The 18,486-nt window shown below is 48.6% G+C and overlaps 1 protein-coding gene and 1 pseudogene across 18 annotated transcripts in view; both read left to right on the top strand.

Annotated features, from left to right (window-relative positions):
• Sspo (SCO-spondin) overlaps positions 1-8,462 on the top strand; it is a 55,033-nt gene extending 46,571 nt beyond the window's left edge. For 6 of the 16 annotated variants that reach the window (XM_017321577.1, XM_006506069.3, XM_017321574.2 and 3 more), the window contains 14 exons: positions 63-109; positions 342-620; positions 945-1,103; positions 1,272-1,388; positions 2,024-2,162; positions 2,308-2,510; positions 3,336-3,463; positions 3,580-3,722; positions 3,819-3,865; positions 4,575-4,783; positions 5,311-5,406; positions 5,533-5,602; positions 5,844-5,974; positions 7,571-8,462. In XM_017321577.1, the coding sequence (XP_017177066.1) occupies positions 63-109; positions 342-620; positions 945-1,103; positions 1,272-1,388; positions 2,024-2,162; positions 2,308-2,510; positions 3,336-3,463; positions 3,580-3,722; positions 3,819-3,865; positions 4,575-4,783; positions 5,311-5,406; positions 5,533-5,602; positions 5,844-5,974; positions 7,571-7,819 (2,017 nt within the window). In that variant the 3' untranslated portion in view covers positions 7,820-8,462. The remainder of the gene's footprint in view (positions 1-62; positions 110-341; positions 621-944; positions 1,104-1,271; positions 1,389-2,023; positions 2,163-2,307; positions 2,511-3,335; positions 3,464-3,579; positions 3,723-3,818; positions 3,866-4,574; positions 4,784-5,310; positions 5,407-5,532; positions 5,603-5,843; positions 5,975-7,570) is intronic. The other 10 variants (XM_006506068.4, NM_173428.4, XM_017321576.1 and 7 more) reach the window with 9 other exon arrangements.
• Positions 8,463-11,538: 3,076 nt separating this feature from the next.
• Zfp862-ps (zinc finger protein 862, pseudogene) overlaps positions 11,539-18,486 on the top strand; it is a 30,494-nt pseudogene continuing 23,546 nt past the window's right edge. For both annotated transcript variants that reach the window (NR_027808.1, NR_015597.1), the window contains exons 1-2: positions 11,539-11,750; positions 15,472-15,583. The product of NR_027808.1 is annotated as a zinc finger protein 862, pseudogene, transcript variant 1 (transcript). The remainder of the gene's footprint in view (positions 11,751-15,471; positions 15,584-18,486) is intronic.

Genomic DNA, 18,486 nt, shown 5'->3' on the forward strand with positions numbered 1-18,486 from the left:
GCCATACATAGTTCAGCAGATCCCTATTTCCAAAAGCCCATGCTGATGTGTTCCTCCTACAGCGTCTGCCGGAGGGGAGAGCTGCAGTGTTCCAGCCAAGGGTGCGAAGGTAATCCTGGCCTTAGGAGACCTGTCCCTGTTAGCCCAGGGCTGGGGGACTTCAGGACATGGAGCTTGCATTGCTAAGGCCAGGACAATCCTAGACAAATAGTACCCTGTCCTGCCCTGACACCTTTCTTAGTCTTTCCTATTGATCGTGACCCTGAGCTCTTCCTGCCTGCCCACTGGGCTTTCTGGGTTGAAGATTTCCTGAGGTCAGCACAAATCCTTTGCCCTTCTAGGTCTTCTGCCTCTGACTGGATGGTCAGAGTGGTCACCTTGTGGGCCCTGCCTGCCCCAAAGTGCCCTAGCCCCTGCCTCCAGGACTGCCCTGGAGGGGCACTGGCCTCTGAACACATCAGACCTCCCTCCACCCTCAGTCACTCTGCTGGCTTCAGAGCAGTACCGGCACCGCCTCTGCTTGGACCCTGAGACGAGGAGGCCCTGGGCAGGAGATCCTGCTCTTTGTACTGTGCCTCTCAGCCAGCAACGCCTCTGCCCTGACCCCGGAGCCTGCAATGGTAAATGAGGGATGCAGGCCAGTAGACAGGATGGGTTGGCCTAGCAGCAGGGGGTCGTCTTGATGGGGCTAGTCACAGGTTCATTTCATTGTTAGGAGTGAGACAACCTGCTAAGCCTCCTTTTTGCTTGCCTCCAGGGCAGACTGGATGTGAGACTTGGTGGAGTAACAGTAGCAGTTGGGGAAAACAAAAACAACAACAAAAGGGTTGTGAAGGGTGTTGGGGCATTTTTCTAAGGGGAGGAGACAACGCCTGCGGGTGAGGCACTGCCTGAGGCAGGTGAGGCCTGAGCCACTGATTTCCATTGTAATTTTCCCTTCCCAGACACGTGCCAATGGGGACCTTGGGGACCTTGGAGCCCCTGCCAAATGCCCTGCAGTGGAGGATTCAAGCTGCGCTGGAGAGTGGCAAGAGACACCTCTGCGGGAGAATGCCCTGGACCATGGGCTCAAACAGAAAGCTGCAATATGGGATCTTGCCCAGGTAACCAGTATCCCAGCATCCCAAGGGTATGGAGACTGGAACATTGGAAATGGCCCCTGAGGGGGATTGCACCAATCCCCTGCTCTGGTGGTTTAGAGTGGAAGAGAGGGTCTGCTGGGGGTGGGGTGGGCAAGAGTGTCCCCAGTTCACACTTTTACTTCTGGACAGGAGAGAGTTGTGAGACCAGGGACACGGTGTTTACCCTTGACTGTGCCAACCAGTGTCCTCGCAGCTGTGCTGACCTCTGGGATGGTGTTCAGTGTTTACAGGGACCCTGCAGCCCAGGTATCTGGCCTGGGGAATCTGCATTGCCATTGCCCAGAACCTGTTCACCATAGGAGCACAGGTAGGGTAAGGAAAAGGTCAGGCTATTGATCATGACAGGGCAAGAAAGTAAGTCCTTCCAGCAACCACTCTGAGTCCCTCCTAGTGGCTCCATCAAAGCCTGCTGGGTTGCCCGCTGTGGTGACACACATCTGTAATTGTGTGTCATTTGAGAGCCTGGGACATGAAGATTGCTATGAGTTTGAGCCTGGGATACATTTTGAATTTAAGGCCAGCCTAGGTTACATAGCAAGATCCTGTCTCAAAACAATGTGCTGTATAGGGCACAGAGATGTCTCCCGCGCATGGCCAGAGGGTGAGAGCAGCTTTGGATCCAGTCTAGCTGCTGAAGGGACCCATTATGTAAACCTTGCTCAAATGCAGGATTTTATAACCTTTTTATTAGCATGTATTAATTTTGTACAAGATAATGGGTCACATCTTCGTAACGTACACACCGTACTTCCCCCTTTCCTCACCATTCCTTTTCTTCATTCTTCCATCTTTCCTCCTGACCCCTTTCCTCCTTAACAGTAAATTGCCCTTCCACACTTTCACGTCTTTTTAAAGCAGTGAATCTTGCTTGCCTCTCACAGGCTGCCGATGTCCCCCTGGTCAGCTAGTGCAGGATGGACACTGTGTCCCCATCTCCTCTTGCCGCTGTGGCCTGCCCAGTGCCAATGCCTCGTGGGAGCTGGCCCCCACACAGGTGGTCCAGCTGGACTGCCATAATTGGTATGCTGCCATGCTGCTAAGCCAGGCTATAAGGGCTTTGGATGGGTGACATGGGGGCAGGTCAAGGCCATGGGCAATGCTGGGGAATGAAAGCTGTTTGTCACAACTTGGATACTGAGCCCTTGGGTGTGCACATTGTCCACAGCACATGCATCAATGGGACCCTGATGTGTCCACACCTTGAGTGTCCAGTCCTGGGACCTTGGTCAGCTTGGAGTGAGTGCTCAGCTGTCTGTGGTAAGGGCACCATGGTGCGCCACAGGAGTTGTGAGGAACATCCTGATCGTGAACCATGCCAGGCTCTGGATCTGCAGCAATGGCAAGAGTGTAACCTGCAAGCCTGTCCTGGTGAGTGCCTGGGTCTGGGGTTGTACAGCAGAGTACAGCCTGTAGGCAGAATGGTTTGTACCCTGGGTAAAGTTTACCCTTGGGCTACTCGCATGCTGATTTCTCTGCCTTCATATCTTGTTTCAATCGACATGGCATTGTAATGCTTATACCAAGAATCTCCTCTCTCAAATTTGTGTAAACAGTTCTTGCTGTGTATTCTCTGCCTTGTCAATAAACGCTGATCAACCAATGGCTGGGCAGAATAGTGAATAGGGTGGGATGTCCGCCAGCAGAGGAAAGAGAGAGGGAGATGGGGCGGAGCAAGAGGATGGGGAGAACTGGAACCATGAAGAAGGGGTTCAAAGGGTCAGGTCAATAATAATATGCAAGTGTCATGGGATGGGCCTGGGAGGGAGCCAGATTAGCGCAGGAGATCAAGGTAGATAATTGCTTGGCTATTGAGGTGCAGTTTTGAATAAATCTTATTTCTTTTGTGTGATTATTGGGGAATAGCATAAGGTAAAGAAAAAATAGCTTCCTTATTAATTCATCCTTTATACTTATATTAAGGATAATTCTTTTCTGGTCCAGTCTTTTTGGAGTTCTGTAGGCTTCTTGTATATTCATGGGCATCTCTTTCTTTAGGTTTGGGAAGTTTTCGTCTATAATTTTGTTGAAGATATTTGCTGACCCTTTAAGTTGAAAATCTTCATTCTCATCTATTCCTATTATTAAGGATAATGCATTTACACACTCTTCCATCTTTGCTGGCCCTTGCAGTGGGTAGAATAGACCCTCTGTAACCTGCAAGTACCTTTCTCACTGCGTATGTGTGTTTCTCAGAGTGCCCACCTGGGCAGGTGCTCAGTACCTGTGCCACTATGTGCCCGAGCCTTTGCTCCCACTTGTGGCCTGGCACCATCTGTGTGCGGGAACCCTGCCAGCTTGGCTGTGGCTGCCCTGGGGGACAGGTGAGTCTGGCCTCTGAGTTCTGGTTTCTGTAGGGGTGTGGGGTCAGGGGTGGAGGGAGATGCAGTTGGGGAGACATGGGGCCAGATCCAAGTGTAACTGAAGCTATCTGCCTCAGCTGCTATACAACGGCACGTGCATTCCCCCTGAGGCCTGTCCCTGCACCCAGTTTTCCCTACCCTGGGGCCTCACCCTACCCTTGGAAGAGCAGGCCCGGGAGCTGCCCTCAGGGACTGTGCTCACTCGGAACTGCACACACTGGTGAGGTCCTGGAGCCTGGGTGGAGGGCAGGGTTGTTGAGAATGGGGTGGGGAGGAGGGACAAGGGGCCTCTGAGCAGTTGCTTCTGTCTCCTTAGCACCTGTCAAGGTGGAGCCTTCATCTGCTCCCTTACGGACTGTCAGGGTGAGATGTGGCTGTCCTTACCTCCCAAGCCAAGACTTTGCTCAGGGAAAGAGGGTCCTATCTACAACCCAGGCTAAGCTACTCGCTTTGGGAAATGGACCCCTTCCTGCCCTGAGCCCTAGCACACCCCACTCCGTAATCCCAGAGCACCCCGTGTGTCTTTTCTATTGCCAGTACAGTACATGCACACTGAGCCAGGCTACATGAGTGAAGCTAGGAATTAAATGCTTCCTGTTGAAGTCCAGGGGGGTGAGTGGAAAGGAGCTGTCTGGCTTGGAAAACTCCAGACCCTCAGCATTCAACTTCTGCTGCTGTCCACCTTTGCCACTCGGGGATCTGTAGATTCAGACATAGGTTTTGCAAATTCCGAAGCACAAATCCTGGCTGCTGAATGAAGGTGGGCAAGCTACCAGAACAAGTATAGACAGGAGACTGTCTCTGAGTTTCTAGCCAGCAGGCAGCACCCTTCTAATGTGGCAGAGTCCTGGAAGTGCAGAGGTGAGGTGGGCAAAAGTGGTGATAGAGTTAGGACTGTCTGGGCCTAGTGTTTGATGAATGGGTCAGAGGGAGAGGCATAGCTGATAGATGGCAGCTGGAGCCACGAGGGCAAAGGAAGAGGTCAGGTCAAGTGCCCAAGGCATGTCTAGTGGGGCGGGAGATCTAGGTTGGATCCAGAGCTGACAGACAGAAGTGGCTGGTCTTCCTGCAGAGTGCGCTCCTGGGGAAATATGGCAGCATGGGAAGCTGGGGCCTTGCGAGAAGACATGCCCGGAAATGAACATGACACAGGCTTGGAGCAACTGCACTGAGGCACAGGCTCCAGGCTGTGTGTGTCAGCTGGGGTACTTCCGCAGCCAGACAGGTCTCTGTGTTCCCGAAGACCACTGTGAATGTTGGCACCATGGGAGTCCCCATTTGGTGAGACAACAGCTGCTTTTCTTGTCCAAGGACTCCCCATCTACCGATCGTACCTCTTTTGACTCCTTATTCCTGGTCCTGCAGAGGCAAGCAGGCTCTGCCTTCTTAGGACTCAGCTGGTCCAAGGTTGAAATTCCCCCTGGCTCCTAGCCAGACTCCAGTCCTGGGCCACTGCTCTGGCTGAAACTTCCAGAGTGGATTTAGAACTGAGATGTTTCCTTGGAAATCTCAGGAGGGTGGGAGTGGGCTGGAGAGACAGCCCAAGGATTAAGGCGTGTATTGCTCTTGCAGAGGATCTTAGTTTAGTTCCCAGCACCCACATCTGGTGGCCCACAACCATTTATAACTTCAGCTCCAGGGGACCTGAGCCCTCTTCTGGTCTCCACAAGCACACACACACACACACACACACACACACACACACACACACAAAACAAACACACACGAGTTTAAAAATAAGAATAACATCTTTAAAAAGAGAAAAGAAAATCCGAGAGCGACCAACCAGAGCGTCTCCCATCTTGCAGCCTGGATCTGAATGGCAGGAGGCCTGCGAGAGCTGCCGCTGTCTGCATGGGAAGAGCGTTTGTATTCGCCACTGCCCAGAGCTCAGCTGTGCTCAGGTACCCGTGGCCCTGTAGCCCTTTTGGCTGCCCCCTAGTACCTCCCATATGTGGTTGGTCCTGGGGTCTCTGGGCAGGCACTGTGGGGTGATGGAATGTCCTCCTGTGTGGTGTGGCTCTCTGTAGGGTGAAGTGATCATGCAGGAGCCAGGGAGCTGTTGCCCCATTTGTCAGCAAGACACTCTGAGTACGGAGGGTAGGGGATCCTGTATAACACCTTTCCCTGGTCTGCATCTTTCTGCCTCACAATCTCATGCCTAGCCTGTTTTGCTCCCACCTTCCCCAGGCTTGCCTGCATGGGGATCAGAGTGGCTCCCTCATCCCAGGCTCTGCCCTAAAGTTGGCTACCCCCCACCCCCCTCAACACCCCATCCCCTCCCCATCCCCACCTCGGTCATAGCCTCTTCTCTGTCTTGGTGCTACTCTCTCACCTCCAGAGGAGGAGCCAGTCTCCTGCAGGTACCTCACAGAACTCAGAAACCTCACCAAGGGTCCCTGCCACCTGGATCAGATAGAAGTGAGCTACTGCAGTGGACACTGCAGGTCCAGCACCAATGTCATGACTGAGGTGAGCTGGGGGCTGTTGTAACATTCCATGGGGTAGGTCGGCCAGTGACTCTGGGGCTCTTGACGCTATCTGAGGACCTAGGAAAAACCCAGAGACCGTGAGGAACATCATCCATTCTCATAGAGCTGACAGAACTGGGCCTATGGAGTGTCAGAGTCCTTCTCCGAGGTAGTGGTATACGCACATCCCCTGAGTATGTCTCTCGGCCATATTGTGTCCATCTAAGCTGATAAGCCAAGATGCCCACAAAGAAAGGAGGGCCAGACCCATCATGCTTACTGCAGGAGGGTATCCAGAGTCGCCCCACCACCCTGGGCTTTCCTTGTAATGTCTACACCTGAGCAGGCCCAGCATCAAGTTCTCTCTGCTTGCTCCCCTTGGACGCAGCTTCACCCCCTGATTTCCTCAGCTTCCAACCTGGAAAGCTGTAACTGGGACCACTAGCATCCCTTTGAATGGAGACCCGATCCTGACTCCCAGGACCTCACATCCATCCTTAAGTCCATTCCCTTCTGCTTCCACCACGCTGGGTTAGCAAGTGCCAGAGAACAATGGTGGTTCCCAGATGTTGCCCCTCAGCCTGCGCTGTGCTGCTGCTGGCCTGAGTGTCCCTGCCCTCCTGGGGATGCTTTCTCCAAACACATCTGGAACTTTTAAAAGACAAAGTAAAGAAAGAAAAAAGGAACAGTTAGGAGATGATAACCTTTGCCATTTTGAACTTGATACTGTATGAATGTCTGAGTTATTAGCTATACAAAGTGTTGTAGCTTGTCAAAAGACCCTCACCCACAAAGAGCACAGAAATCATCATCGTTGCAAAACGCATGAGGATTTTACTTATCCAAAGTGTTGGGGAGCCCCCTCTCAGCACGCAGGCTGGAGGAGAGACCCAGAACAAAGAAAGACACACTTTTTATAACTTTGTAAGGGCCGGATATAGGCACCAGGGTAGTTTGGCTTATTTTAATTGGTGTAGTCAATAACCTTTTTAGACATTGGTTGGTTTGTAGAGGGTGACTCTCATTTTGTCTGTCCTGAGGTTTTTAGTGTGAGGCAGGGCAGGGGAATTGTTAATCTTGTTTTGGAAGTTTAGTAATTTTGACCATTAAAACTATGTTTCTATATTTGTATGGTCAGCCAGCTTTTTATTTGACTCTGTACTTGGCCTGCTAGTTACAGTTTGGAAAGTCCTTTTGAAGGAGGAAGGTACTGGGTAGTCTTGAATTTATTTTGGATATTACAAAAGATTACAGGTAAACTTAAGTCACTATTGAGTTGCTCTGGAAGGGCAGCCCATTGTACTTAGGATCCCAACTGTGCACTTAGCAGTTTCACGCATGATTAGCCTGTTTCCATCTAGACGCCCTTAGGGCGGAAGCCACATCCTTACCCGATGCATCCATTCACTGGGGGTTCACATGTGCTGGGCTGGAGTGAAGAAAATGGACCTCTTGAGGAAGGGAGCTTGGGAGGCCAAACTGCCTTGGGAGTCCAGGACCGTTGGAATTTGGCCCTTCCTCTGGAAGGGAAAGACCAGGGAAAAGGAGGAAAACTCCATTTGGTTCCCTACGCACTAAACCAGTCGCTCTTGCCCAGGAACCCTACCTGCAGAGCCAGTGTGACTGCTGTAGCTACAGACTGGATCCGGACAGCCCCGTGCGGATCTTGAACCTCCTTTGCCCCGATGGCCACACAGAGCCAGTGGTGTTGCCAGTGATTCACAGCTGCCAGTGCAGTGCCTGTCAGGGTTGGTCTGGCCTGGGAGGAGAGGGCAGGGCTCCTGGTGGGCAGGGCTCCACAGGGCTAGCCGAGGCTGGGTTGGAGTTCTCCTTAAGGAGGCCTTAGGAACATGCACAGCGCACGGGCCCACCCTTCCTTGGGTTTTGCTAGTTCACTCTGATCCTTTCCCTTCCTCGATATTCTGCTTCTCTCCTCTCCAATTACACATAAACTTGGTTCAAATCTCAGTCTTCCACTGAGGTCAGTACCCATAATGCCATCCCTCAAATGGGCCTGGCAGCTACACAGGCTTGCAGGGAGCACTCTGGAAGGGCCCGCATATGAAATACCTGGCAGGTTAAGTTACAGATTTGATGTGTACTAACTGAAGTCACACCATATTGCCAAGTGTGGGGAAGATGCAGTGGAAGGACACTGACACACCCTAGGTGGGGGCTAGAGCTGGTTACACTTCCTTCCTTCTGGAAGCTCTATCTCATCCTCCACTGCCACTCCCCTGCCCCATCTTGTCTCACTTGGCTGTGCTGCCTCTCACTGCCCCATTTCAAAATTCTGTCTGCAGGTGGCGATTTCTCAAAGCACTGACAGGCTCCATCAGTTGCAGCCACTGTTGTCTGCCTTGTGACCACAGGCCTTGGTGGCGCTCCCCACTTCCTTCAGTGTCCAGTTCCCCGCCTCTGGCCTGTGAACCATGCTCTGGCATTAGCACATTCCAAATAAAGTAATGCTGGCAACTAGTGCTGACAAATGATTGTGTGGTCTCTATCAGGGGACTGGAGGGAAAGTTCAGCCTGGACCTGAGCAGTGGCTCAGACGGGCCCACCATACATTCATCACAGTGCTCAAGTCACTCTCCATTTCTGTCCCAGTTTCTTCAGCTGTAGTAGGACAGGGTTGACTCTAAAGTCTGAAGAGCTCCTGTGTTAGATATGAGTGTCCCTGGTCGTATCCTTCAAACCAGTGGTATTCTATCAACACAGAATTCTGGAACATTCAAGCTATCCTCCTCTTGACAGCAGTTTTACTGAACCATAATTTATATGGAAACTCCACCTGTGCCCGTGTGCCCGTGTGTGTGTGTGTGTGTGTGTGTGTGTGTGTGTGAGTATGTGTACACAAGTGTGTAATTTTTAAGACATGGTCTCTCTGTGTAATCCTGGTTAGCCTGGAACTCACTAAATAGACCAGGCTGGCCTTAAACTCAACAGAAACCTACCTCCTCTGCATCTGAGCACTTGGATCACTGGTGTGAGGCTCCACACCCAGTCTGAAAATCTTGCAATTTAACTTTAAACTTTAAAAGACTTTAGAAGGAAGTAATTAGTTATATATAAAGTAATGCTGGCAACTAGTGCTGACAAACGATTGTGTGGTCTCTATCAGGGGACTGGAGGGAGAGTTCAGCCTGGACCTGAGCAGCAACTTGGACGGGCCACATATCACCTCCATCCAGGTTTAGAACTATTTCCATTGTTTCCTGCACACCGACAATCAACCTCTCCTACTTCTAGCCCCAGGGCAAGCACTAATCTCAACAGAGTTGTCCCTTCTGTTTTTGTAAAGGCCTGGCCTCTTTCAGCTAACTTGACAATTCCTAGGTTCACGGACATTATAACATGTAACAGTGGTTCACAGAAATTATAACATGTAACAGTGGTTCACGGAAATTATAACATGTAACAGTGGTTCACAGAAATTATAACATGTAACAGTGGCTCATTACCTTTTACTGCTAATTAGTAACCATTGCATGGATCATCCACAGAATGCCTGTGATCTGTTCGTTGATCCATATTTCTTATGGCTTGCCTATCTATTTGCCAGTTGGTAGACATTCCTGTTGTTGCTGCTTTTCCTCTTATGCATAAAGTTATTATGAACATCTTCTTTTTTAAAGATTTATTTATTTATTATATGTAAGTACATTGTAGCTGTCTTCAGACACACCAGAAGAGGGCGTCAGATCTTGTTATGGATGGTTGTGAGCCACCATGTGGTTGCTGGGACTTGAACACTGGACCTTTGGAAGAGCAGTCGGGTACTCTTACCCACTGAGCCATCTCACCAGCCCCCTATTATGAGCATCTTTGCACAAGTCTTTGTGTGGACATTTGTATCTTTTATATCCCCAGAACCTATGTAGAAGGAGGACTGGACAGTCCTCATAACCCCAGTACTGGAGGTACAGAGATAGTATATCTATTGTTGGTCAGTCAGCCTTGCAGAAAAGTCAGCTCCAGGTTTAGTGAGAAACCCTGTTTAGTTGGGGTTTTATTGCTGTGAACACACACCATGACCAAGGCAACCCTTCTAAAGGATAGCATTTAATTGGGGCCGGCCTACAGGTTCAGAGGTTCAGACCATTATCATCAAGTCAGGAACATGGCAGCATCCAGGCAGGCATGGTGCAGGAGGAGCTGAGAGTTCTACATCTTCATCTGAAGGCCACTAGAAGAAGACTGGCTCTCATGTGGTTGGGGGAGGGTCTCATTGCCCACTCCCACGGTGACACACTTCCTCCAACAAGGCTACACCTACTCCAACAAGGCCACACCTCCTAATAGTGCTACTCCCTGGGCTAAGCATATTCAAACCATCACAGACTCTGTCTCAAAATCTAAGATATAGGCTGACTAAAGACAGCCCATAGGGTTGGAGAAATGGCTCAGCGGTTAAGAGCACTGACTGCTTTTCCAGAGGTCCTGAGTTCAATTCCCAGCAACCACATGGTAGCTCACAACTATCCGTAATGGTATCTGATGCCCTTTACTGGTGTGTCTGAAGTCAGTTACGGTGTACTCACATATATAAAATAAATAAATATATTTAAAAAAAGACAGCCTGTAACACACACACACACACACACACACACACACACACACACACACACAGTAAACCCAGCATGATGGCCAAGTTTGTAATCAACAGCACTTAGGCTCAGTGAGAGACCCTGTCTCAAAATTCAAAGTATAGGGTGTGTAGAATAATTTATCATTTATCCTTTAGGGAGCCTTATAAGGATAAATTTGGAATTTTAGATTTTTAAAAAACACAGAAATATTGTAAGAATGTGTTTTTCTTTTAATCCCAGATGTGGGGATAAGAGACTGCCTCAGACTGTCCACAGAGGCTAGTTTTGCCTGGTGCTCTCCCAGAGTCATAGTTTTGCCAGCTGCAGATAGTTTCTGCAGTTGTGTGACTTTTAGAACTCTGGGAACTTTTCAGAGGGTGTAGAAATATTAGAGGCCTGATAGGTTGGTTGGTGGTCTTTGCGGGGGGCGGGGGGGGGGGGACGGGAGGTGTTGGTTGTGGTTTGTTCGTAGTCGTGCTCAAAGAAGAAACCAGAAGAAAGAAATAAGATTCAAGCATCTGTCTCTCCCCCCTATTCTTTCTCACCTATCTAATGTTAGGGGGTGAAACTGAGGGGATAAAATGGTGGGAAAAAGAAGAACCCACAAAGTAGCAAAGAACAGCTACAGAGGCTCGGATGTGTACCTCCAGTCCCTGCCCCCTCAACCAGCATGATGGCCCAGCCTGTAATCAGCAGCACTGAAGAGACTAGGCAGGAGAATAAGGAGTTCCAGGTCAGCCTGGGCTAACAGATGACATGTTATGTTTTTGTTTTATTTTGTTTTTAAGAAACAAAGAAAGATATGTCCGGAAAAAGTATTGCTCTTCTTGATTAACCTTGTTGACCTGTGGACCTGTGTGCAGGCTGGAGTTGACCACAAGTCCTAGCAGGACCTCCAGGCTGGACTACATTTCCCGTGAGCCTTTCTGTCTCCGCGAAGCGGCAGCTGTAAAAGGCTGCGCTAGTACGACACTATTCCAGCTCACCACTACCAGAGCCAACTACTGTGCTACTGCCTCCCGCTGTAGGAGAGATTACTTTGCTGCCTCGTGTCTCCTTACCCAGGCGTCTCGGCTCCGGGAGCCCAAGTCCGGAGTGGGCCGCGGTACACTTGGAACAGGCTCGGAGGGAGGGGGTCTGCACGGCCACCAGAACCAAGCCATGGAGCTTGGGGAGTCGGGGAAGGTAGGACGGGAAAGCACCGGGCTACTCTCCCTTCTGTCATGCATCCTGGTCTGGGCTAGCGGATGAGTTAGCCTTGCAGGGAAGTGTTCACTCACCTGCCTCGTTTGGGAGGTATTACTCCTCCACGTCTGAGCATCCCACCCCACTCCCCTCCCTTGTGTCATCCACCCCTGCTTGTGGCCGCTCTGCCAGTGGTCCAGGGGTGGAGGCTAGCCAAGCTTCGTGATGACCAAGTGCTGCTGTTTTTCCTTCCTCTTCTTTTTTTGCGTTTCGAAGAAGCCTTGCTTTAAGACATAAGAGGCTGGAGGTAGGACGCCAGTGGGTGCCAGAGGGTGGCTAACGGAGAAATGAAGTAATTGCCTGGTGTTTCTTAGTTCCCCCTTCCCGGGTTAGGACTGAGAAGGGGAAAAAAGGCTTCTGGCATTTTCTTGCATACTTCTATTTCTAGTTTATCTGCTTCGTGAAGAATGTGGACATAGTTTAGAAACACACTCCACAAACTTGTTTCAAGGCTTTGGCAAGAGGAGCCTTTGAGATGAGAGATGAGGTACGGTAGAAAGTGGTCCAGAGCAGAAGAGCGAGCCTTGCTTGAAAGGGTTGCTAGCTTGTGGGCACACTGACAGAGAGACAGTCAGCCTTTTAGGATTAAGGTCTTTGGCAGTGTTATTTTGTAGCCAGTTCTTTTGTACAGAGCTAGGAGTGCTGAGGTTCAAACTCTGGTTCTTAGATGAAATAGACAAGAGCTCTACCCACTGAGCTACATCCTCAGCTTTGCAGCCTTTCTTGAGTTTTTTTTTTTTTTTTTTGCGGGGGGGGGGGATGCGGGGGGCGGCACGGAAGGAATTGTCTCAACAAACTTTTTCAATTGCTATGAGACTTTTTATCTCCCCCTTTGTCCTCCCCCCCCCCCCCCCCCCCCGTGTTCATTTAATAACCATTTGTACTATGAGCTTTGCATTGAATAAGATGTTGGAAGTACAAGATCACACAGGAAGGAACCTTATTCCCCGGAGAACCCTCCTGTAGTTCCCACTTGATTGACTTGGTGAGCCTGGGAAGGTTGGCCTAGGAACGAGGAAAGGTGAGGAGGAGTGTGTCTGGTGCTGTGGTTTTAACTGGAAAGGTTTCTGCATTAGGAAAGCAGTTGTTTTTGTTTGTATGTTTTGTTTAAGCATCTCTCCCACCCTCCCTTTCCTCCAGTCCACTAGCTACAGATATTTTTCAGATCAGGCAGTCTAGAGAATATCTGGGTGAAGGCAAGCTCGACTGGACCCGTAAGGAATGAAAGCTGTTTGGCCAGCCTGTACGAACAGGCACGCACTTAAAGGAATGTCCGTGTCTCTTGGGTAATCTCTTCAGATTGGTTTAGATTGAACCTGAATTCAGATGAAATGGGGCAGGGAATATTTAAATTAGTGATTTAAGGCTAATTTCCAAGCTCTTCTGCTCAGTAGTAGTCTTTCTTAACCTTTAACAAGAAAAGAGAGGAATATAGATATCTTGGAGAAATCAAAGGGATTTGATTTTTTTTGTTCAGGTCCAACCACTAATTAAAAAATTTCAAATCTCAGAAATTTCTCCCTTAATTCTAGTTTGGGCCTGACTTGAGCATCTCAAATCTCAAAGCCCACCTCCAGTGACACACTTCCTCTAACAAGGCCTTACCTTCTAAGAGTGCTACTTCCTTTGAGCCTATGCAGGCCATTTTCATTCAAACCCTGAGAGGAAGGAACATTGTGAAAACAACTGGCAGTAAAGATACATTGCAAGCCAGTAAAGAGACAAAGGCCTGGCTAGAATGAAAACCTCAGGCTGCTGCTAGGTAGAGGGATGGGAGGGGGAATGGCTCCTGTGTTAAGGTAGAGAGAAGAGGGCTGAGCTTCATGTTGACAGAAGAGGTGCTAAAGAGAGGAAAAGTGCTAAAATAGAATATTCAGACACACTTTGCATCCTACATTGGTAAGGGATTTCTCTTCTTCATGCAGATTTGAGGTTTTATACTGTAGAAGCAGAAGTTGTTTGCCATAATGTAGCTTAAAAGAGGGTGCTAGGTATTTGTGGATCACTCTGGCTGAAAAGACACTTTGTTCCATGTTCAGATTCTGTCTGGTTGTGCTGCTAAAGGGATCGGACCTTAGCCTTCATCATGGCACCTCTACCTGGGGAGGCAACAAGCAAAGGAAGCCTTGTGGCCCTCGTCTCAAGAATTGAGTTTTTCTTTTTTCCTTCCTTTCTTTCTTTCTTTCTTTCTTTCTTTCTTTCTTTCTTTCTTTCTTTCTTTCTTTCTTTCTTTCTCTCTCTCTCTCTCTCTCTCTCCCTCTCTCTCTCTCTCTCTTTCTTTCTTTCTTTTTTTCAAGACAAGGTTTCTCTGTATAGCCCTGGCTGTCCTGGAACTCACTCTGGAGACCAGGCTGGCCTCGAACTCAGAAATCCGCCTGCCTCTGCCTCCCAGGTGCTGGGATCAAAGGCGTGCGCCACCACTGCCCAGCTAAGAGTTGAGTTTTTCATTTGCTGATTGGTTTGTTTTGAGAGCTAGGATCTCACTGTGTATACAGGCTGACCTTGATCTCGTCCTGTCTCAGCCTCCCCACAGCTGGGCAGGTGTGCTTTACTGTATCTTCTGGTCACAGGCATTGTTTTTTAAACTTGCACCCGGAGGAATGGACTGCATCCTGGTGTGCAGCATTCATCCCGGGATGTACTTTCCATATGATCAGATTCTCTCTCCCACTTCTCCACACACACAGTCCCCTAGGCTGTCTTAGCATGTGCCCCATTCCTTTTCCTTTCAGTAGCCTTTGCAGTAGCCTTTGGAAGACTCGATGCTCAAAGACACAAATGCTTCTTTTAAGCATCTGTTTTGCAGTTTCATTCCACTACTCTGTATTATTATGCTGTGTGCATATATGTGGGTAAATCAGAGAACAGATCGCAGGAGTCAGTACTCTTCTACTGTGTGCTTCTGGAGACCTAACTCAGGTCATCAGGTTTTGTTGCAAGTGTCTTTACCTGCGGAGCCATTTGCTGGTCCCAACAACTGCTTTTAAAACTGTTCAGTTTTTACATATTTATAGACAAAACTTTTGGAAGTCATATACCAAATAATAGTAGTTCTACTTCAATGATGAGAATGATATAAAACATTTTCCTCCCCTGGGGCTTGGAGAGGTGGTTCTGCAGTTAAGGACACTTGTTGCTCTTGAAGAGGATTCAAGTTCAGCTCCTGGCACTTTATATGGTGGATTACAACAATCTCTAACTGCAGTTCCAGGGGATCTGGCACCCTCTTCTGACTCTCCCAGGCACTAGACATCATTGGTACTCATACATACATGCAGGCAAAATACTCATGCACACATATTGTAAACAATTATTTTTTAAAATGAGGAGCAATTGAGAAAGTCACCTGATATAATTTTTGGTCTACAAGTTTACACATATGTGCATGCACACACACACAATGTAAAAATAATAGATTTCCTAAGTTAGCCTCATAAAGATGACGACGATTGAGTTCAGTAGCCGGGACTTCTTAGTGTTTTTCCACTGTGATTCACACTCATATTTGTGATTTGCAAGAGAGATTAGTTGCAGTTTGTGCATGAATATCAATAATGCTTCCTACCCCAGCCCACTCATTGGTAAATCCATAGAGTAGGGGCTCTGACTACCAGTGTGGAAGATGTGCCTCAGAGGAACTTGACAGGGTTTTTCCTTTCAGGTTCCTGTGACCTTTGATGACGTCACCCTGTACTTGCTGCAGGAAGAGTGGCTGCTGCTGGGTAAGCCGCAGAAGGACTTCTCTACTACCGACAAGCTGACAGCACCTCGAGGTATGGATTCCAGCATCTCTACCACCACCCTTAGTCTAGATCAGTGTCTCCTGTCTCATCTGGGCCAGGGCATCCTGAAGAATTTTTTGCAGTTCTTTGACTTCTCTGGGTCACTTTGCCATCTGCTCAAGCCCAGTCCTTTTCTCCTCTTTTAAGTTGGCCGGGACAAATAGGAAATGCCTGGCTACCCAGTGCTTTGAGCTGTTTCCCTGTGCAGGGTGGAACAGCCTGTGGATCTGTGGAGCCCCCAGGACCCTGGAGGGACACAGTAGTGGTCAGAGCATTGATTTGGCAAACCTCATCTCTCTCCAGCTCCACACATTGATATTCGAGTGCTTTCGACCTCTGAGGCCTTGATTTTCTTAAGACAATTTAAGGAGATTAAATGAGTCCAGAAATTTTGCACAAATGTAGGTATTTTTCATCTCTTCTGTTTTACACTTTTCTCTGCTTTTGTGCTACCTTTTGTGCCAAGGACAGAAGTAATTGTGTTCAAAGTGTTTGTGCACATGCATGTTCTATTCTAGATTGAGTTTCCATAATCTAAAAATCTACAATCTGAAATACTCCAAACTCTGACATCTGCACTCATAGGTTTTTGATTTTTAGAGAATTTACATTAGGGTGCTCTACTGGTAAAGTGCAAATACTTTAAAAGTTGAAAATTCCCCAAATCTAATAGTCTCATGCTGGTCCCAAATTCCCTGTATAGCCAACGATGACCTTGAGTTTCTGATCTTCCTGCATCTACCTCCTCAAGTACTGGGACTGAGCTCAGAACCCTGTCCTTTCTAGGCAAGCACTCTATCTGTGACTTCACTCCTAGTCCCCATGGCCCCAAGCCTTTTGCATGAGGGTAATTACCTTGTGTTTGTCGAATGCAGCTTAATGACGGTTGTTCATGCCTTTCTCATTCCACAGAGGGTGAATGAAGGTGTGGGAGCTGTGACCTCAGTGTTGTGTGGGTGGTGGGATTGTAGCTAGTCTGGGTCCTGTCTCCATGCCTGCTAAATACAGATGAAAACCACCAAGTCCCTGAAGCTTCAGATGTAAGGCAGTAGCTCCCAGGCCACAGTGGCTCACAGTGGGAGCTCTGCTCCACTTTGCTTTGTTGTTTCGGCTTTCACTATTTTAGTTTGGATTCTTTACTGTGTTTAAGTTGCCAACATTGAGCCATGGGGAGTTTTCGTGTACACGCACAGCTCCCTGGCATCTCTTGGCAGATGGGACTATGTGCCAGTGCTGGGTCTGTGTCCCACAAAGTTGCTTTTTATTTACTTTTACTATATGTGCATGTATGTAGGTACACCATGTGTGTGCCAGGTGCCCACAGAGGGCAGAAGAGGGTGTTAGATCCCCTGGCACTGGAGTTAGAGATGGTTGTAAATTGCCATGTTAGTGCTAGGAGCTGGATCAGGGTCCTTTGATGCCACAGCCAGTGATCTTGACTACTAAGCCATCTTTCCAGCCCTTTGAACTAATGATTTAATACCATTTTAGCTTTGCCTGCACCCTATTCTCTTAGGGGTCTCACAGCAGAGTTTCTAAACCACTAAGCCAGACCACTTGGTTCTCACTTTCTTACACCACCCACAGCCTCACAACACTGAGGATATCCCAGGCAGAGCCCCTCCCGCTCTGTGTTAGGACTTGGAAAAAAGCCCTCATGGCTTTTCTGTGTTCCCAACTCAGGACCGATGGCTGCCAATCGTGAGCTATTCTGTGGTTTGGGGCAAGCCACCAAGCCATGGCTAGGCAGCATCTAGGGCCAGAGGAGTCTTCTGAACCATCACCCTGGTGAGTGTGGTGTGTGCATAGAGGCCGCGGGTATCTACTGACAAGGAGCAGGGTGAGAGCAGTAAAGGCCAAGCTGCTGTCTGCCTGTTCTCCACCAAGCACAGGAGGAACACTGTCCTTCCCACAGCCGTTACCTTGTCTGAATGCCACCCTTGCCTGCCCTGGTACTCTGCCCTCTCAACCCCTCCCTGTGGTGTTTGCCCTGTACCATATGTTTGTTTATACTGGAAATTCTAAAGAGATACGACTGTTTCACCTCCTGCTTTATTTTCAGTGCCCATAACAGTGCCTGGCACACAGTAGTAAAATTGTCACTAAGTGAATGAAGAAACGAATGAGCAGCTGTTTGCTAAGTCCTAGGGTTGGCATCTGTGTTTTAGGAGATGACAGAGTGAACGCAGTTCCTGTTGTGGGAACACAGGGAGTAGGGCCCATGCCCTGTGTTAGTCAGATCCACAGACTTTGCTCTCTCTTGTGGTTTCCTCAGATAGACCACAGGCATCTTTGGACTGCTGTGATTTCAAAGAAACACAGAGTCCCATTTGTCTCCCCTTGCGTGGCTCTTCATTTTGGTTGTAACAGCTATAAATAGCTTCGTGTTCAGTTTTGTAGACTGAACAAAAATACTGAGCCCTTGGCTACTGACCACTGAAATTTAGGTTGGTGCCTAAGAAGTGGCGTCGGGGAGTTACAATTGTCTGTTTCATTTCCTGTATAGAAAGAAAGTTCCAGTTTAGTTTGAAGAAGAAAAGTCTTCATGAGGGCGTGAGAGTTTGGAACTTTGAATGGTTAGGGTGTAATAAAGGGAGCTGAGCCCTGAACATCATCTACATCATCAGATAGAACTGCAGTAGCCCCATTTATTTGCAGTGTGTACCCCACTTTTATCAGTGATGTCTCTCCATAGTTTCAGATAAGTCAACCATGGTTAATATATAATACAGTAAGGTATTTTGAAGAAGAGAGACCATATTTCCATAACTTTAATTACAATATTATTTTTATGTATAGAGGGGGAAAACATAGAATATAGAGAGTATGGGACCCTCCATGGCCCAGGCATCTGCCAGGGGCCTAGAACACAGTACCGGAAGACAAGGGGGACG

The sequence above is a fragment of the Mus musculus genome, chromosome 6, assembly GCF_000001635.26.
Source record: "Mus musculus strain C57BL/6J chromosome 6, GRCm38.p6 C57BL/6J".
Lineage (NCBI taxonomy): Eukaryota > Metazoa > Chordata > Mammalia > Rodentia > Muridae > Mus > Mus musculus.